This window comes from Panulirus ornatus, chromosome 2 (assembly GCF_036320965.1).
Source record: "Panulirus ornatus isolate Po-2019 chromosome 2, ASM3632096v1, whole genome shotgun sequence".
Taxonomy (NCBI): domain Eukaryota; kingdom Metazoa; phylum Arthropoda; class Malacostraca; order Decapoda; family Palinuridae; genus Panulirus; species Panulirus ornatus.
The window spans coordinates 82,637,974-82,660,112 of NC_092225.1; the positions used below are offsets into that span (position 1 = coordinate 82,637,974).

The 22,139-nt window shown below is 38.9% G+C and overlaps 1 protein-coding gene across 2 annotated transcripts in view; it reads left to right on the forward strand.

Annotated features, from left to right (window-relative positions):
* The window catches only part of LOC139757783 (uncharacterized), a 151,647-nt gene that overhangs the window by 89,869 nt on the left and 39,639 nt on the right, over positions 1-22,139 (forward strand). For both annotated transcript variants that reach the window (XM_071678589.1, XM_071678599.1), the window contains exons 8-10: positions 2,597-2,705; positions 8,080-8,290; positions 15,845-15,948. In XM_071678589.1, the coding sequence (XP_071534690.1) occupies positions 2,597-2,705; positions 8,080-8,290; positions 15,845-15,948 (424 nt within the window). The remainder of the gene's footprint in view (positions 1-2,596; positions 2,706-8,079; positions 8,291-15,844; positions 15,949-22,139) is intronic.

Sequence of the window (22,139 nt, forward strand, 5' to 3'; positions counted from 1 at the left end):
TTGGGATTATACTGTTGCTAGCATTTTGACTATATGTACTATCAGTGGTTTGCTTTTGTTTTTCTTTTTTTTTTAAGTTTGTGATTTCAAGGGATGTATGTACCTCATCCATGTCATGGAACTGGGAATGGTCATAGAGATGTTAGATTTATAGACAGCTTGTGAATCCCTAAGTAATCTAGCCAGTTTGTGTCCAGTGCATGAAAATTAGTAATCTAATCAGTGTGTGTCTAATGCATAAAAACAACAAGCATATACCAATATGTATTATGCTGTTTTCCTTTTTAGTTATGTTAAAGACATGAGAATCTAATGAATTAATTTTAATACTTTATTAAAGGTGTTCTATTTATTGCTTTTAAAAGAGGGCCCAGGTGGCAGCCAACTCAGAATATGAGACCATTGACCCCTTAGTACTTCATGGAGCTGAATTTTAAGGAAAAAAATGCCACATGCTACTTAGTGAATATAATCATTCAGTTTTCTTTACAGTTCACTCACCTGTAATGAGATGTGACAGGTATCTTTGTACTTTATATATAATTTGTGGTAATTTAGGTATTCTTAATATACTGAGTATGTAGATACTTATCCTTTTTGTATTAGGTGTGTTAGTAGAGTTGTATAATTTTGAATTTTCAGACAAGAATATGGAGGAGAAAGAGTATTTTTTTAAGACCTGGAGAGGATCCTGTTTAGAAATATGTCATGCGGAAATCATTCTGTTTCATTGTCATCAGGCTCCCAGCACATTTCATCTGTTAAAAAAAAGATTGTTGCGCCAACTGTATTTTTAATTCTGGCTCAGATTATTAGTATGGGTCATCATTTACTCAGTTACATGAAGTGCATAGGGGTATACAGCCTCCTAGTTCCCTCATGCATATCCTCAAGTCATAGTTTTTACTTTCAAGTAAAATATAAAGTTTCACAATAATAAATGAATTTCCACTCTGACAGCATGCTTAGTTGATTTGCCAACTGATACCAAAGTCTCTGTTCACAACACCTCTGCACATAGAATATCCTTCGCTTCTGATCCTAAATAATTTCCTTGGCTTCTTCATCTGAAGTGTTTCAGGCTCTTATCTTTGCTATAACTTTACATGTCCATCCTTCTCACCTATTGCTTCTTCCTTTTATTCCTGTCGCTGTACTACTGTATATCTTCTCGACCAGCTTCTCATCTGTCATACATTCTGCATATCCATACCCTCTTAATACATTTTAATCCATTTGGCATTGTAGTGATATCATCATACACAATCCTCCAAATTCATTTATTCCCTTCTTTTAACTCTTTATGTGCTGGCTAACGCAGAAAATTTCTCAGAATTTAGTCAAAAAAGACAAGGTCTTTAAATTTTCTGTGACCCACTTTAAAGTGATAGAAGTGCATGTAAAAGTAAATAATATGTGCAAAAACATGAGCTAATGTAACTTGCATGGCCATGGTATAGTATGGTATAATGTTGAAGCTCTTGCATAGAACCCTCAGCGATTGATGGTGAGGGGAGTGAGGATGTGGTGGAGGAAGAGCATTCATGTTAAAGGATATATGGAGAAATTCATGTTAAAGGATATACGGAGATAAGTGAGTTAACTCAAATGGCTGTGGTGGGAAAGGTGGGTGGGTGGTGGGAGGTACACTTAGGTGTGATCCTCAAGATCACAATTCACTGAACGACACCACACTATTTATGGTTATTGATTACATATCTGCATATAGTTTTGCACCTACATATCCTTGCACACTTACATTTACTTACATATATATTTACACTTGATGATTACTTCCCTTCTGTTTTCCTTTTTAGAAATTTAGATACAAGGAGTTGGGGGGGTTCCAGCCCCGTGCTCCCACCCCTTTTAGTCGCCTTCTACAACACGCGGGGAATACATGGGAAGTATTTCTACTCCCCTATATGAGTGGATGGGCCATTCTTAATCTCTTTCCTGGTGCTACCTTGCTGATGCGGTAAACAGTGATTATGTATAATAAATGAATGAATGTAGAATTACTTCCAGCAAATTATAGTCTGTTAAAAGCAAATGCAGTGACTGGAGATGCATAGAAGCATAGATTTGGTGGGATGTTAAATATATGCCTGCAAAAACTAGCAACTTATATGACAACTCCTGGCAGCTCCTCTTGCAAGTCTTCATTTGAAGACTCCAAGCACTGAAGGGTTAATTCCAACTGTACTTCATAACTCTTTCTGGAAAGTTTACAGCAAGCCACACAGTACATATTTTAATAGAGAAACAGTCATTTTAAGGAAGCAGTGATACAAGTTTACCCTAGTTGGTCGGGTATCCCTGCCCTTTGCTATCCTTTAGAGATGGAGTTGGTGAACTTAGTTTTGTGAAATTAATTCTTAGAAAAGGTTTGTACTGACATGCATTGGTGCATCCAATATTATTGGAAATAAAGAAAAGGGTAATAGATAAGAACCTGTTTTCTTTATCATGTTAATGAAAAATGTAAGTAATTAGCATATTCCAGTAAAACTTCCTGTGTTTGGAATATGCTTCTTACAGATTGATGTTCTAGTGTTACTGAGATTGATGCCTTTATTTCCTTTTGTGTTTACAGATGCCCAGTGTGCAGCCTTAATTACCAAACTGAAGACCAGTTCATAGAGCACTTGGTTCTTCAGCATACATCCCGCTTACAAGAAACATTTACTCGTCTTCAGGGTCAGGTACAACTATGTGTCTTTCTGTAGAGTTGTATAAAAAGGATCAAGTAACTGTACAAGTGAGGGGCTAATGTGATATAAATGTTTTCATGCATTGTTTATGAGAATAGAATTCCAAGATGTTCAATTGATACAGAGTGCTCCTGTTTATGAAATATGTGTATATCCATTAACAATGAAATCAGAAATTCTAAAGGTGGTTCATTAGTTGAATTGAGGCAGTACTATTTATTAGTTATTTTAGAAATTGAAAGATTGTTTTAAAAATTCAAAGGAATAATAGGTGCTGTGGCAATGTATTAGATAAATAAGGAGGAATCATAGGACAGTGCACAGCATGATGGGTATAAAGATAAGGTGCTTGTTAGGGTTCCTGTGATTTGCATCTTTTGGTCATATAGAAAAGATGCATATTACAAATGAATAGAACAGGTTTGTGATTTGTAGTGAGACTGTGGAGCCCTAAGGAGAATGTACAACTATGTGTATCTTTTAATAATTATGAGATTTCAATGACTGATAACACCATAGGAAGGGAAATGATTTAGAATTGGTTTTCTTATGCAGTGGATGGGATGAATGCATTGATTCCAGAAATTTGTAAAAGATAAGGAGTAGAGAATAGATTTAGGAATAGTGCACATTTTTTACCAGAATAGAAAGCAAGATTGATGGTGTCACTCAAAGGGCATTTCTATGATTGATAATATAGAATGGTATTAAACTAGGGAGGATTCAGAGAAGGTTGTTTGCTCATCATAAATGGTTGTTGCTGTGAAAATGTTCATAAGAAAGGCATTAAAATTTTCTTGAAAATTTGCAGATTATAAAATACAGATGTACAGAACAGGGCTATGATATCAGTTGAGATATTATAGAGTTTAAAAGTTCCTGTGCACAATGACAATGAGACATTACCAGACTTTGACTGCTTACAGTTATGCCGCTAGTAAAAAGTTACCATGAGTAAGGTATCGTCTGAATATGATATTTTCAAAGAACACATCACTCCAAAGGAGTCTATTCTTTCCCTGCTGCTGATTTCAGTGTATCCTTTAAGCTGCAGGAGCCCCTTAAAAAGTGGTCCTTGGGTTTTATGATCATGAAATATATATTGACGAAAGGATGGTTATCCCCTTTAGTGCTGTGACTAATATCTGGTGCAAGATATTTTAGGTATATTGCTGCTGATCCTTATATTTTTGTGATTGCAATGATTGCCATGAAGGCACCAAATAAGATGTTACCAACTCATTTATCACCCACTGTTTTTGTACAGAATGTCTCTATATTTGTTGTCTCTATTGGTTGATGCTTTTCTCGGTATATAGTGTAGAGCATAACAGTGTTGTTCTCATTCATTATTTTGGGATGTTCCTGATTGTATGAAATTGTCAATGAAAATTGACTCAAGCTAAATTTTGTAAGCTATATAATGATGGTGGTTGTTAGGTCCAGAGGACTGAAGAGACAGCAGATAGTGACATAATAAATATTGAAGACAGACCAGACAGCCTCATAGACACAGTTTGTATTGTGCATCATCCTGTGCAGGCATTGTACCCAAACTGGATGACAAGCAACTTCAACAGTTTCTTTCCTTATTTAGTATACTTTTTTTTAGATTGTGGATGAATACATTATTTGCTTTTACCGCCAATGAAATAGCATAGTTAGCTAGCACTTTAGTGGTTTTCAAGTTGCACTCCTCTGACGTAGGTAGCTGTCTTTTCTTTCTGGTTCAACTGCATGTGGACTACTAGCATTCTGTCTGCAAACATACAAGATAATAATATTTCTCTAAATATGACAAAAGCTTTGAATGTAGATTACTAGTACCTTTAACTTTCTTTTTATCTTCATTTGAATTCCTACTGCCCAAATGGTTAGATAGTTGCCTTGTAGGAATTATGGAAATGTTACTGTCAACTCTTTCACTTGTTCCTGGCTAGTGCTTATTGACGTAAGTACTCTTTCTTCCAGTCATCTTATGCTTGAACTTAGATATATTAAATTTCCATTTTATTGCACCTGATTTTCTAGGGAAGCATTTTTTCCTATTGACAGCAAAGTTTTCTATGATTATTGGAATATGATTCCAATCTGAAGGTGATAGGGTCCATGGTACACTTAGTACCCACTTAATGTTGCATATTTATTATTTGAAAACATAATAGAATTACCAGATTGTGAATCTCATTTTACCATTAAATTAGATGGAATAGGAGGATTACAATCTTTGGGGAGATTTGCAACCTAATTTTCACACAAAACTGCGAGTAAAATGTCAAGCAGCACATTATAGTTTAGGAAAGTTCTAAATCTGAGTATTTGATTAAAAATAAAGCACAGAATATTGTATTTATTTATGATACTGTATGTGGGTGTTACCGGACTTAACCTACTCAGGGTTACATTACAAGTGAAAAGTAACTTTGGGAGTAGAGTCTTGTCAAAGAACTTTTCAATCCAAAGGAATCTGTGTTTCCTTGCCACTGGAAGTAGTGCATCCTTGGGCTGCAGGAGCCTTTAGAAAGGTCCTGGCTAACACTAGGACTCTTTCGTAGAAATTGGTCATGAGGTGATCATAAATAGAAATAGAAATACTGTATGTGTTATCTGGAATACTTACCAGAGTCTCGGCTCACTCACCACCAGACCCATTTTTTTCACCTTTTTTTTTGACATTTACAAGAGATAAATTCATATACAGTGCACTTAATTACACACTGTAATACATGAAAATGCAGTTCTTTTTTTTTTTTTTTTTTTTTTTTTTTTTTTTTTTTTTTTGCCGCTGTCTCCCGCGTTTGCGAGGTAGCGCAAGGAAACAGATGAAAGAAATGGCCCAACCCACCCCCATACACATGCCTTGATTCAATCCACTGACAGCACGTCAACCCTGGTATACCACATCGCTCCAATTCACTCTATTCTTTGCCCTCCTTTCACCCTCCTGCATGTTCAGGCCCCGATCACACAAAATCTTTTTCACTCCATCTTTCCACCTCCAATTTGGTCTCCCTCTTCTCCTCGTTCCCTCCACCTCCGACACATATATCCTCTTGGTCAATCTTTCCTCACTCATTCTCTCCATGTGACCAAACCATTTCAAAACACCCTCTTCTGCTCTCTCAACCACGCTCTTTTTATTTCCACACATCTCTCTTGCCCTTACGTTACTTACTCGATCAAACCACCTCACACCACACATTGTCCTCAAACATCTCATTTCCAGCACATCCATCCTCCTGCGCACAACTCTATCCATAGTCCACGCCTCGCAACCATACAACATTGTTGGAACCACTATTCCTTCAAACATACCCATTTTTGCTTTCCGAGATAATGTTCTCGACTTCCACACATTCTTCAAGGCTCCCAGAATTTTCGCCCCCTCCCCCACCCTATGATCCACTTCCGCTTCCATGGTTCCATCCGCTGCCAGATCCACTCCCAGATATCTAAAACACTTCACTTCCTCCAGTTTTTCTCCATTCAAACTCACCTCCCAATTGAATTGACCCTCAACCCTACTGTACCTAATAACCTTGCTCTTATTCACATTTACTCTTAACTTTCTTCTTTCACACACTTTACCAAACTCAGTCACCAGCTTCTGCAGTATCATCAGCGAACAACAACTGACTCACTTCCCAAGCTCTCTCATCCCCAATATGCAATATGAAAACAGAACAGAAGGTGACAAAGGTATTTACCAATAGAGACATATACAAGCATATGTGGACATGATGATGATGGTAACTATTAGTTAGAGGGTAGTATTTAATAGGGTCTTAGAAGTCACATGCATTTCTTGAGATTAAACCATAGATTTGTTAAAGGGGCCATTAGATTTCCTAGATCTGGTAAATACTCTGCTAATTTGACAGCATTAAGTTCAGTGGCTTAGCATGTCATTTGGTGGAGATCCCTCTTCGTCTCACTAATGTTGTTTCTTTTATGTGTGATGAACATTAATGATACAGGATATATTTTGCAAATGCCAAGGGTAAAATTATGAAAGGAAGAGATTTATGTAATATTGATCAGTGAAAGAAGCCAGATGTAAGGACCTGTAGTTGTTGAACAAGAGCTAATGGAAGGGAAGTTGGTGTTACTCCCTTATTGCTAACCTGCCATATGGTGAAGATTCCCCATCATCTTCTATTTTGATATCAACTTTATCAAATTTATGGTGAACAGTGATAATATGGGGTATACCGTGCAAGTACCGAATCTAAAACAGGGAGGTAAAAGAGGAATATCAGCCAATGAAAGTAGCCAGCAGTGGAAGGGAAGGTTGTGGTTACTCCCTCACCACCAGCCTTTCATTCTTATCATTAATAATATTGATTTATCACATTTATGGTGGTAGAACGGAAGGTTAAAGAGGGGAGGAAATATACATAATAGGAACCATTCAGGGAAGTCAAGAGGGGGCCCATAGTGGAATGAGAGCAAGTAGGAGAGAGAAACTAAGCAGTGGTGTTTTCTACCTCATCTCACCTCTCCTGGGCCACTGTCACTACAATTTTCCCTTCTGACCTCACTCTTGGGATTGGCTGTTTACTTTTAAGTGTAATAGATTAATGTATTATTCATGTTGAATGCAATGGTGGTGGATTCCTTGTTATTGAGGAAACATTACATAAGTTCATTCGTGATGCAGTAAAGATGTTTCCAGAAAAATATGTTTAAATATATGATTTGATTCATATGTACTTATACCAAAACTAAGAATTGATTCATACAATATATTATCATATACAGTATTACAACATAGGAATTTAGGTTGCATCACCATCATAAGCAGGAGGGAGAGAGAGCAGTGATGTTTTTCCCTCCAAAACCTCCCAGTGTACCATGGCTGTCATCACCCCCTCCACTTTTCCCTCCAATCTTTGTCTTTTGATTGCCATTTTATAGTGCTGTATTTTTTTTTTTTTTCTTTTTTTATGAGTGTTTTATGTACACTTTTTTCCATGGTAAACAAACAGTATACTGTATATATCATGGTGGATGCTGCTGCTTGCTAGCAAATGATTGCTGTGGTGAACAAATGCTTTCCAGGTATTGCTGCTTATACTTTTTCATGAGCACCAGATAAGTGATTCACTGAATAATGAGGCACCAGATAGCAAGGATTAGTTGTATTGCACTCCAAGACTTTGTTACTTGTATAATTTTTAGGATTTATTTTCTTTCACCCTCTGTTGCCACTCAGCTTGCTCGGAATGTGTGAAGCGCAGAAGATACAGTTTTACTTGAATCATAGTGCTTACTGTTGTACAGTAATGTAGCCCATAGAGATTCATTGTACACCATTGTTTGTAGCGCATATACTCATATTCTGTTATTCTTTTTCCCTTCACAGACAGCAACTTATGTGTGTTCCCTTTGTTCCCTGGTACTGCTTACAAAAAACTTGTTAGTGGAGCACATGAGTCTGGTTCATTTAGATGAGCTGGAGACACTTGCTCAGGGAGACACACATGTGGAGATAGCAACAAAAGTTGCTAAATGCAAAGAAGTTTCACCCATTCCAAAAACACAGGATGAGGAAAATCCTCAAGAAGATAACCAAGGTGAGTTTTTTGTGATTCATTAAGTTTGAACCCAAGTGATGCTAAAATAGTCTGTTCAGTCTTAGTAATATGCACTAGATGGCATGAAAAAGAATTAAAATTCCTATTCTAATAATGCGACTACTACCATTATAATTTTTTGTCACCAATGATTATTAAATGAACAGATCCTCAGAGCTTTCCTATCAACTAATCATTTACTTCAGGTTTTCTACAGCAACAACTTGGCAATGGTTGTGGTTAATGAAGATTTATGCATAGGACTAACTGTGTTGTTAGTCAAACTTTAAGAGTGGGACTTTACTGTTGTTAGTCATAATTTATGCATTAGTCTTAACTATGGGGTTTAGCACATTGCTCATTTGTACAGTATGGTTAATATTACTTGCTCAATATTTAACATGTGCTGAATTTTATATAAATGTGAAATGCAAATGAGAAAGCATCAGTTTAATTCTTGAGAGCAAAAGTGATTTTACCCAGTTATGGGATGTCATTGAATCAGAATGGGTCCTAATATCTTTTGATCTTTGTATTATCCTTTATATGATTTATCCCTTGGGATAGGGGATAAAGAATACTTCCCACATATTCCCTGCGTGTTGTAGAAGGCAACTAAAAGGGGAGGGAGCGGGGGGCTGGAAATCCTCCCCTCCTGTTTATAATTTTCCAAAAGAAGGAACAAAGAGGTGGGCCAAGTGAGGATACACCCTCTAAGGCTCACTCCTCTGTTCTTTACGCTTCCTTGCTATCTCAGGATAAGGGGAATATTAGGTTTTTGTTTCCTCAGAGCACGTGGGGGGGGGGTAGTGAGCAAGCCTGCGGCATTTTTAACTTAATGCTATACCTTTTATTTTGTATCAACTTGCCTTTCATCAGGTTATTTCATATTACCCTCACAGTGCTTTTAGGGTAATTTGGGTGATTTTTTTTTGCTTTATGAAGTTGTTACATCAATAATCATGTCACAGTTCTGAATTTGCACTTCCATCCTGGGCATGCTGATTCCTTCTTTTATTGATTCTTCAGCTGATACTAGTTAATTTGGCTATTCTGTTAACCCCTAACATATGATAATTTGGTCAGAGTGAGAAGATTTATCATATACAGATGGATGATTAGTTTCATGTAATTTTGAATTTTTTTTTTTTTTTTCCCCAGATGTGATGCTTTCTCAGTTTCTCAAATGTTCCATCCTGTTGTGTAGGTTTCCATGGTGGAACCTCTAATATTTTGTAAAATTGCTGTGTTAGGCTATCAGAAGTGCATATGGCTCCCTTGCTTATTATTGTTTACACCTTTGCAAAGTTGGTTGGGTAGTATTTCATTAAAGATTATGATACTATATTGCTGGTTGTTAAAGATTATTTGTACTACTGTTTTAGGATTATTTACTGATGTGCTATATTTTGTAAGATCTTTCAGTCTTTGAGGATATGAAATGCAAACTCATATATTTAATGGTTTAAGATATGATAGCTCTGAAGAAGTGAATATAAGATATGAACTGATGAGAAACCTTTTTTGTTTTGGAATTGGTGTTTGTATTCTTTTAGGAATATGTAGATGGAAAAGTTTGACTCATGTTTGTCTGTGAAGTGTAGCTTCTGATATGTTCATGTCTGATGAGTTTGGATTTTGAGACGAGTTAGGAGGGCAGTTGTTTAGTGCTTTTCAGGTTATTTTGGGATGTTTGTGTTTTGTCAGTATCATGTTTCTTGAGGATGGAGGGATCTGTGTGTACGCATTGCCAATGGGTGAGGTGGTGGCAAACTTTTTACTTCTACTTGGAGGTTCTACTTGGGGGTTGATGGTTCGTTATGGAGTAGTTTGGATAGGAAGAGGAGAATAGAACTGAGTGCCAAACATTTTGAAATGGGATTGTATAAGGAGGAGCTTTGTTATACTCCGTAGGAATGGATTGTTTGTGGTTACAAGGCAGCCAGTGATTGTTCTGAGTACACTGTTTTGTTTAGTTTTGTATTTTTGAGGGGAAAGAAGACCAGGCTTTTTTTTTTCATGTTTAAGACTCCAGTCACAGACAAAAGTCCATATCAAGGGCCAGGCCCTAATTGAAATATAGAAAAAATTTTTGAATAGGAAAAGAGAAGACAAGGGAAAGTATTTAAGAATTTTTAAGAAAGTTAAAACCTGTGTTTTGAAATGTGCCAGGTCATAGTTATTTCGAGAGACATGAGAAGGTAGAGAGTTCCAAAGCTTTGTGTGTAGGGAAAGAAACAGTTTTCAAAATGGCCCACCCTTGAGTTGCTGATGGCCATACAATAATTGTGTGATGCAGCAGCTTGCTGAGTATTGCATGGTGTAGCTGGTGCAGTGGGCACACAAGCAGCCAGCTCTTGGGAGCATACTTTAAGATGGAGCAAGTGAATTGTGTGTAGAGGATGTTGTGGTCTTTTTTTCTTGTCAAAATTTACTGCCAGTTAGTGTTCTGAGGGCCTTTAGTTTGTGTGTTTCTTTTGTGTTGATGTTATTGGTGTGTCATGGGAATGTGTGTAGTATGTGGAGCATAGAATGACTAATGTTTTGTTCTGTGGGAGCTGTAGACCATTTAAGATGACTGGAGAACGTGAGCTGGATTGTGTCTGCCAAGGGTTAAAAGATTGATTGAAGACTTCTTGGGAGATGCTGACATTTTTTTTTCTTTTCTTTTCTTTTATATATCTTCATCATTTCCTGTGTTAGTGAGGTAGTACTAAGAACAAATGAAGATAAGTCTTGTATGCTAAAATACATTTTCTTCCTGTCATGTATAATGCAGATTTTTTTTTTTTTTTTTTTTTTTTTTTTTTTTTTTTTTTTTGTTGTTGGAGACTCCAGTCAAGGACAGAAGTCCACATCAAGGCTGGGTCTTAATTGAAGTATAGAGAGGATTATGAAAGGGAAAGAAAGAGAAGGGAAAGTTTTTATGAATTTTGGAGGAAGTGAAAAGCCTGTCTTTTAAGATGTGCCAGGTCATAGTTATTGAGAAAGACTTGAGAAAGTAAAAAGTTCCAAAGCCTCAAGGTGTAGGGAAAGAAACATTTATCATAATGGCCCACCCCTAAGTTACCAACAGCCACACAGTAATCATGTGATGCAGCAGCTTGCCAAGTATTGTGTGGTCTAGCTAGTGAAGGGGACATACACAAGCAGCCAGCTTTCAGAAGTAGAAACCAAAGTAATATCTATAGAAGAGGGAAAGTGAACAAGCATTGCAGTGTAGGGCATGAGGGTCAAGTTTGGAAGTTAGCCTAGGATGGTTGATAAGTTGGACAACTTTTGAGTTAGCTCTGTCGAGTAAGGATGCAGCCTTCTATTGACAATTAGGCCCCAAAGACCTTTCTGTGGTTTCTCCCAACTGCTTCATATTCTCTGGCTAGTCCATTATAGCACATACCACTTGAGTCCTGTTTCATTTATGCCTTTCACATTCCTGCATGCTCAGACTCCTGGCACTCTGAATCTTTTTCACTCCATCCTTCCATTTCCAATTTGGTCCCTGCCGTCTTTATCCTACCTGTGCTTCTCGCACAGATGTTTTCTTTGTCAACATCTCACTATTTTTTTCTGTATGACCAAACCTTTTCAGCTCTCTCAACCATCTCTCAACCATACTTTTCTTATTACCACACCTCTGTCTTACCATATCATTATTTACTTAATCAATCCTCCTTACACCAGATATTGCTTCAGACATTTAATTTCCAACGCTTACCCTCTTTTGTGCATTCTAATCTGTAGCCCATGCCTTTTATCCATAAAATGCTTTTAGGACTGCTATACCTTCAACCACTGCTATTTTTGCTCTCAGGTAGTGACCTCTTTTTCCACATATTCCTCATTGCTCCCAGAATGTGCTCCTTTACCTACCCTGTGACTCCCCTTATCTTCCATTGGTCCATTTGCTGTCAAATACATTCCCAGGTATCTAAAACACTGCTTCTCCAAGTTTTTCTGTTCAGACTCAAACACCCAACAAACCTTTCTCTTTCCATTGCTAAGCCAGGTAACCTTGCTTTTATTAATTTTCACTTTCAGCTTTTTCCTTTTACACACTCTTCCTAACATGTGGAATGCATGTATAATGCCATTGTATGAAGGCAAGGGAGATGAAGGGGAGTGTTCAAATTACAGAGGTATAAGTTTGTTGGGTGTACCTGGTAAGTTGTATGGAAGCCCCCCCCCCGGTGATTTAGAGAGTGAAGCCATGTACAGAGCATCAGATTAGGGTGTTACAGTGTGATTTCAGAAGTGTTAGAGTATATGTGTATCAGATGTTTCACTGAAGAATGTGTGCAAGAAATACTTAGAAAAACGAGTGGATTTGTATGTGTCAATTGTGCATCTGGAGAAAGCGTTTGATAGGGTCAATAGAGATATCTTGTGGAAGGAAAGCTGCCAGAAAAGTTTTTTATCAAGAGTGTAAGGTATGTGAATGAGTAGGAATTGAGGAGAGTGAATGGTATCAAGTGAAGGTTGGTCTGTGGGAGGGGTGAGTGATGTTACCATGGTTGTTTAATTGTTTATGGATGGAGTGGTGAGGGAAGTGGATGTGAGAGTTTTGGAGAGAAGGGGAGGAGTATATAGTCTGTAGGGGATGAGAGGGGCCTTGCAAGTGAGTCAATTGTTGTTTCTGAGGGCCTCGCAAGTGAGCCAATTGTTGTTTGGTGATGATACTGCACATATGTTAGATTCGAGTATGTTTTAGCCATCTATCTGCATCTTTTGATGCCCATTCCCTTTAGGAACTCCCTCAAGGGGGAGGCACAACAAAAGAGTCTCCATAACCGTTGAACTTCTGTGCTGCATCTTGTTCTTTAGAGCCTCAGTCTTAACAGGCCACTTGCAGAGAGCAACTCTAGCACAGCATTTTCAAGGGCTCCTGCCTAATGTTCTTACCAACTACTTCTACCTGATATTTATACCTAATTTTCCTGACTAATGTTCCAAGCTGCTACGTCTACTAAATGCTCCCAGCTAATGCCCTTACCTGCTACTTCTGCCTAACGCTCCTCTCTACTATATTGTTCACCACAGGAAAACCTAGTTCTGTGAGGAATAAGTTGTGTGAGTTAAGTCTTGTCAGGTGTTATATGTGACAAAGAAATATTGTATGTTTGTGGACAGAATGCTAGCAGTCTGTGTGTAGGTGATGCAGAAAGAAAAGACAGCTACCTGGGTCAAAGGACTGCATGCAACATGACAACCACTGAAGGACTGGCTCACAATGTAGCCATCACTAATGCTCCCAAGACCAGGCGGGTAGTACCTGTAATATACCTCCCCTGGTCAGTGTCTGCCTGCCAACTGCTACCGAGTGTGAAACTGCAGAAGATGGTGACTGAGTTTGGAGGGTGTGTGAAACGAGGAAGTTGAGAGTAAATGAAAAAAGTGGATGTATTAGGTTTAGCAAATTTGAAGGACATGTTAGTTGGGGTGTAAAATTGGAGATGTAGTGTTTTAGATACTTTTGAATGGACATGGCAACAAATGGAACCATGGATGCAGAAGTGAGTCATAGGATGAGTGAGGGGGCAAAGGTTCTGGGAGCTTTGAAGAATGTGTAGTAAGAGAGATCATTATCTGGAAGGGCAGAATTGAGTGTGTTTGAAGGTATAGTAGTCCCAACATTATGATATGGAAGCAAGATATGGGCTCTAGATAAGACTCTGCAAGAAGAGGGTGGGTATATTGGAGATGAAACGTTTGAGGACAATATGTGGTGTGAGGTGGTTTGATAAGAGTAAGTAATGAAAGGATAAGGGAGAGGTGTGATAGTAAGAAGAGTGTGGTTAAGAAAGCTGAAGAGGGCATGCTGAAATGGTTTGGATATTAGAGAAGAATGAGTGAGTAAAGGCTGACAAAGAGGATATAAATGTCAGAAGTGAGAGGAACAAGGATAACAGAAAAATCACACCAAATTTATGAGCGATCAGGGCCTGAACATACAGGAGGGTGAAAGGAGTGCATGGGATAGAGTGAGTTGGGACGATGTGGTGTACAGGGATCGATGTGCTGTTAGTGGACTGAAACTGAAGCAGGTCATGTGAAGCATCTGGGGTAAAGCATTTAAAGGTCTGTGGGGCCTGGTTGTGGATAGGGAGCTGTAGTTTCGGTGCATTACACATGACAGCTAGAGAATTGATGTAAGCTGATGTGGCCTTTCTCCATCTCTTCTTGGCACTACCTCACTAATGCAGGAAATGGTGATGAAGTATAAAAAGAAAAGTAAGAATCCATTAATTACCTAAATAATGGTGAAAAAGTAAAGAGAAAAAATATATAGATAAGTAAATTACTAAGTGGGTGGTGGCCACCATCTGACAATCATTGCTTATGTGTGAAGTTTCAGCAAGCCATTAAGTGAGGGCAGCACTTTATGGGACCCTGGTGCCATTTTCTGGTTGGAGGAGGGTTGGCAAATCACACAGGATGCACAAACTGTTTTTTGACTGCTTAAGATTTTAGTTGTTTTGGGCAGTGAAAAGGGATAATGTGTATTGTGACTATTTGTAATTGACAGCCATGGGGGTAAGAAAGCTGTGGACAAGTATTTATGAGTTGTACCAAGCTAGGTAGGTAGGCTGTGGTGGTTATGTGGGCCTGCAGGCCTTGGCTTTCAATAGCTTGGGTAACCAACAACCCAACTTATCAGACTGGGTTGTAGGATTATTAGGCCCGTGAAGAATGCTTCAGGATAACTCTATGGCTAGATTATAAAAACAGCCATCTGTCTTATTTACACATGTCAGGGGACCAAGAAGAATGGTACTTCAGATAATGTGAAAGAAAGACTCAGTACCCTGGAACAGGAAGTTAAGTCAAGGGAGAATCACATGTTGGGGTTGTTGGATATGTGTTTGGATTGAATAGCAGTGATATTCAGAGACAGAAAAGCCTTAGTAGTTTGTCAAAGCTTAGATGTCTATGTGCTGATAGTTAGTGATGTTTCAGTAGCTTATAATACTCTTTGTAGTATTTCAAATATTGCCAAAAATCCACTGGTTGCAGAAGATGGCTTTAAGAAAGCCAATGTCATGAAAGCTTCATAAAAATGGAAGGGTGTGTAGGTCATTGTATCATAGATTCATGTCTTTCTCATAGTAAAGGTGTGGTTCATGTGATCACACTTCCTGAATGCTGTAGATACTCCATGTTGACATCTCACTTTGTCTCAGATTATGATTTTGATTGTCATTTTCCATAACACTGCCATCATGTTGCCTTCTTTACATTGAAAATTGACCCTTTTATAATTTCTTCATTTATTATTTCCACCTTGTTTTTTGAAAGCACAATTACTATAGTTTGCCATACCTTTAGTTTACTGGGGTTTTTTTTTTTCATTTCTTGAAGACATATATTTAATATTGAGACAGTCTATACAGTATTGAATGAAATGATACATTGGATACATGGTCATAATGTGTATGATCTGATGTTATTCATATCCTTTACACCCAGATTGATAAAAAAATAGTTATGAAGTAGTTTATCATGATCAGATGTCATGCCACAGGGATTATATTAATAATTTGTTTCTCTACTTCTAAGGTTCAAAAGAAAAAATACGAGAACGGATAAAAGAAGAAAGAGCTGAAGATTGTAATTTGGAGTGTGGCTTCTGTGGTGAAGAATTAGTTACTCAGGAAGATATGGTGAGCCACTTTATATGAATATCTTTTCATATTACATCTCACAACACCATTTGTCTAACTGAAAAGAAGTCATCCATTGAAATTTCTAGTCTAGAAGTAGAGATAGTACTTTTTCAAATTATCAAGATATAAAGACATTATTATTGATTGGTTAGGATTTTTGGTGTATCTGTGGATTTTGATGAGGTACCAGAGGATTGGCAGAATGCATGTATATTGTCATTGTATAAAGGCAAGCAGGACAAAGATGAGTATTTGAATTACTGAGGTATAAGTTTAAGTGTATTTGGTAAGTTGTATTTAACAGTTGTGATTAAGATTGTGGTTGCATTCACAGAGCATCATATTAGGGAAGAACAGTGTTATTTTAGGAGAGGTAGAGGATGCATGGATCAGCTGTTTGTTTTGAAGAAAGTTTGAGAAATACATAAAGAAACAGAAGAATTTGCTTAAAACATTTATGGGTATGTAAAAAGCATGATAGAATTGATAGAGGAGCTATGTGGAAGGTGTTATGAATATATGGTGTGGGAGGAAAGCTGTTAGAAGCACTGAGGATTTATTATCAAGAGAGTAAGACGTGTGTGAGTAGGTCGAGAAGAAGATGAGTGGTTCCACATGAAAGTGTGTCTGATTGGTATGAGTGTTGTCTCCATGACTGCTTACAATGTTTATGGATGGAGTAGTAAGGAAGATTAATGAAGGGAATTTGGAAAGAGGGATGAGTGTGCTGTTTGTTGGGGTGGGGGGTTTGGGAGTTGAGTCAGTTGTTTGCTGAGAATATTGTATTGGTGGCAGATTAGAGTGAGAAACTGAAGAAGGTAGTGTCTGAGTTTTATGGAGTGTTTATGAGGAGAAAGTTGAGAATAATGAGTCTCTGGAAAGAGGTCTTGGGTAGCACCAGGAATATATCTATGGTAGAGGTTTAGGGGTAATTATGAATAATATTTATTTATTTATTTATTATCCTTTGTCGCTTTCTCCGGCATTAGTGAGGTAGCACAAGGAAACAGATGAAAGAATGGCCCAGTCCACCCACATACACATGCATATTCAAGCACGTCCACACACACACATATACATATCTATACATCTCAAAGTATACATATATATATATATATATATATATATATATATATATATATATATATATATATATATATATATATATATATACACACAGACGTATTCATATATACACGTACATAATTCATATGGTCCGCCCTTATTCATTCCCGTCGCCACCCCGCCACACATGAAATGACAACCCCTCCCCCACATGTGCGTGAGGTAGCACTAGGAAAAGACAACAAAGGCCACATTCGTTCACACTCAGTCCCTCACTGTCATGTATGATGCACCAAAACCACAGCTCCCTTTCCACATCCAGGCTCCACAAAACTTTCCATGGTTTACCCCAGACGCTTCACATGCCCTGGTTCAATCCATTGACAGCATGTCGACCCTGGTATACCACATTGTTCCAATTCACTGTATTCCTTGCATGCCTTTCACCCTCCTGCATGTTCAGGCTATGATCACTCAAAATCTTTTTCACTCCATCCCTCCACCTCCAATTTGGTCTCCCACTTCTCCTTGTTCCCTCCACCTCTGACATATATATATCCTCTTTGTCAATCTTTCCTCACTCATTCTCTCCATGTGACCAAACCATTTCAAAACACCCTCTTCTGCTTTCTCAACCACACTCTTTTTATTACCACACATCTCTCTTACCTTTTCATTACTTTCTCGGTCAGACCACCTCACACCACATATTGCCCTCAAACATCTTATTTCCAGCACATCCACCCTCCGCACATCTCTATCCATAGCCCATGCCTCGCAACCTTATAACATTGTCGGAACCACTATTTCTTCAAACATACCCATTTTTGCTTTCCGAGATAATGTTCTCGCCTTTCACACATTTTTCAGTGCTCCCAGAACTTTTGTCCCCTCCCCCACTATGTGACTCACTTCTGCTTCCATGGTTCCATCCACTGCCAAATCCACTCCCAGTTATCTAAAGCACTTCACTTCCTCCAGTTTTACTCCATTCAAACTTACCTCCCAATTGACTTTTCCCTCAACCCTACTGTACCTAATAACCTTGCTCGTATTCTTATTTACTCTCAACTTTCTTCTTTCACACAGTTTACAGACTCAGTCACCAACTTCTGCAGTTTCTCACCTGAATCAACCACCAGCGCTGTATCATCCGCGAAAAACAACTGACTCACTTCCCAAGCCCTCTCATCCACAACAGACTGCATACATGCTCCTCTCTCCAAAACTCATGCCTTTACCTCCCTAACAACCCCATCCATAAACAAATTAAACAACCATGGAGACATCATGCACCCCTGCCGCAAAACGACAATTCACTGAGAACCAATCACTTTCCTCTCTTTCTACTCTTACACATGCTTTACATCCTCGATAAAAACTTTTCACTGCTTCTAATAACTTACCCTCCACACCATATATTCTTAATACCTTCCACAGAGCATCTCTATCACCTCTATCATATGCCCTCTCCAGATCCATAAATGCTACATACAAATCTGTTTGCTTTTCTAAGTATTTCTCTCATACATTCCTCAAAGCAAACACCTGATCCACACATCCTATACCACTTCTGAAACCACACTGCTCTTCCCCAATCTGATGCTTTGTACATGCCTTCACCCTCTCAATCAATACCCTCCCATATGATTTCCCAGGAATACTTAACAAACTTATACCTCTGTAATTTGAGCACCCACTCTTATCCCCTTTGCATTTGTACAATGGCACTATGCATGCATTCCACCAATCCTCAGGCAACTCACCATGAGTCATACATACAATGAATATCCTTACCAACCAGTCACCCCCTTTTTTAATAAATTCCACTGCAATCCATCCAAACCCGCTGCCTTGCCAGCTTTCATCTTCCGTAAAGCTTTTACTACCTCTCTGTTTACCAAATCATTCTCCCTATCCCTCTCACTTCGCACACCACCTCGACCAAAACACCCTATATCTGCCACTCTATCATCTAACACATTCAACAAACCATCAAAATACTCACTCCATCTCCTTCTCACATCACCACTACTTTTTATCACCTCCCCATTAGCCCCCTTCACCGATGTTCCCATTTGTTCTCTTCTCTTACGCATCATATTTACCTCCTTCCAAAACATCTTTTTATTTCCCTAAAATTTAATAATACTCTCTCACCCCAACTCTCATTTGCCCTCTTTTTCACCTCCTGCACCTTTCTCTTGACTTCCTGCCTCTTTCTTTTATACATCTCCCATTCATTTGCACTATTTCCTTGTAAAACTCATCCAAATGCCACTCTCTTCTCTTTCACTAATAATTATACTTCTTCATTCCCACCACTCACTACCCTTTCTAATCTGCCCACTTCTCATGCCACAAGCATCTTTTGTGCAAGCCATCACTGCTTCCCTAAATACATCCCATTCCTCCCCCATTCCCCTTACTTCTTTGCTCTCACCTTTTCCATTCTGCCCTCAGTCTCTCCTGCTACTTCCTTACACATGTCTCCTTCCCAAGCTCACTTACTCTCACCACTCTCTTCACCCCAACATTCTCTCTTCTTTTCTGAAAACCTCTACAAATCCTCACCTTCGCCTCAACAAGATAATGATCAGACATCCCTCCAGTTGCACCTCTCAGCACACTAACATCCATTCCCTAAACTGCCACATTACTCACCTTTGCATTCAAATCACCCATCACTATAACCCAGTCTCATGCATCAAAACTACTAATACACTCACTCAGCTGCTCCCAAAACACTTGCCTCTCATGATTTTTCTTCTCATGCCCAGGTGCATATGCACCAATAATCACGCATCTCTCTCCATCCACTTTCAGTTTTACCCATATCAATCTACTAGAGTTTACTTTCTTACACTCTATCACATACTCCCACCACTCCTGTTTCAGGAGTAGTGCTACTCCTTCCCTTGCTCTTGTCCTCTCATCAACCCCTGACTTTACTTACAAGAGTCCCAAACCACTCTTCCCCTTTACCCATGAGCTTCATTTCACTCAAGAGCCAAAACATCCAGGATCCTTTCCTCAAACATACTACCTATTTCTCCTTTTTTCTCATCTTGGTTACATCCATACTCATTTAGACACCCCAATCTGAGCCTTCGAGGAGCTTGAGCACTCCCCATGTGACTTTCTTCTGTTTCCCCTTTTAGAAAGTAATACAAGGAGGGGGGATTTCTAGCCGCCCACTCTCGTCACCTTCTACGACGCGTGATGAATGTGTTGGAAGTATTCTTTCTCCCCTATCCCCAGGGATTAATTCAAACTTACCTCCCAATGGCAATGGGAATGAATAAGGGCAAACTGTATGAATTATGTACATGTGTATATATGTATATGTCTGTGTGTGTATATATATGTATTCGTTGAGGTGTATAGGTATGTATATGTGCATGTGTGGACGTGTATATATATACATGTGTATGTGGGTGGGTTGGGCAATTCTTTCGTCTGTTTCCTTGCGCTAAGTACAGGTGGATCAGGTGTTTGCTTTGAAAAATGTATGTGAGAAATACTTAGAAAAGCAAATGGATTTGTATGTAGCATTTATGGATCTGTAGAACGCATATGATAGAGTTGATAGAGATGCTCTGTGGAAGGTATTAAGAATATATGGTGTGGGAGGTAAGTTGTTAGAAGCACTGAAAAGTTTTTTCGAGGATGTAAGGCATGTGTACGTGTAGGAAGAGAGGAAAGTGATCAGTTCTCAGTGAATGTTGGTTTGCGGCAGGGGTGTGTGATGTCTCCATGGTTGTTTGATTTGTTTATGGATGGGGTTGTTAGGGAGGTGAATGCAAGAGTTTTGGAAAGAGGGGCAAGTATGCAGTCTGTTGTGGATGAGAGAGCTTGGGAAGTGAATCAGTTATTGTTTGCTGATGATACAGTGCTGGTGGCTGATTCAGGTGAGAAACTGCAGAAGTTGGTGACTGAGTTTGGTAAAGTGTGTGAAAGAAGAAAGCTGAGAGTAAATGTGAATAAGAGCAAGGTTATTAGGTACAGTAGGGTTGAGGGACAAGTCAATTGGGAGGTAAGTTTGAATGGAGAAAAACTGGAGGAAGTGAAGTGTTTTAGATATCTGGGAGTGGATCTGGCAGCGGATGGAACCATGGAAGCGGAAGTGAATCGTAGGGTAGGGGAGGGGGCGAAAGTTCTGGGAGCGTTGAAAAATGTGTGGAAGTCGAGAACATTATCTTGGAAAACAAAAATGGGTATGTTTGAAGGAATAGTGGTTCCAACAATGTTATACGGTTGGGAGGTGTTGGCTATAGATAGAGTTGTGCGGAGGAGGGTGGATGTGCTGGAAATTAGATGTTTGAGGACAATATGTGGTGGGAGGTGGTTTGATCGAGTAAGTAATGAAAGGGTAAGAGAGATGTTTGGTAATAAAAAGAGTGTGGTTGAGAGAGCAGGAGGGTGTATTGAAATGGTTTAGTCACATGGAGAGAATGGGTGAGGAAAGATTGGCAGAGGATATGTGTGTCAGAGGTGGAGGGAACGAGGAGAAATGGGAGACCAAGTTGGAGGTGGAAAGATGGGGTGAAAAAGATTTTGTGTGATTGGGGCCTGAACATGCAGGAGGGTGAAAGGTGTGCAAGAAATAGAGTGAATTGGAACGATGTGGTATACTTGGGTTGATGTGCTGTCAGTGGATTGAACCAGGGCATATGAAGCGTCTGGGGTAAACCATGGAAAGTTCTGTGGAGCCTGGATGTGGAAAGGGAGCTGTGGTTTCAGTGTATTATATGTGACAGCTAGAGACTGAGTGTGAACGAATGTGGCCTTTGTTGTCTTTTCCTAGCGCTACCTGGTGCACATGTGGGGGAAGGGGGTTTTCATTTCATGTGTGGCGATGGGAATGAATATGGGCAGACTGTATGAACTATGTTTTTATTTTCATTTTGCTTTGTTGCTGTCTCCCGCGTTAGCGAGGTTGCGCAAGGAAACAGACAAAAGAATGGCCCAACCCACCCACATACACATGTATATACATACAAGTCCACACATGCACATATACATACCTATACATCTCAACGTATACATATATATACACACACAGACATACACATATATACATATGTACATACTTCATACTGTCTGCCTTTATTCATTCCTAT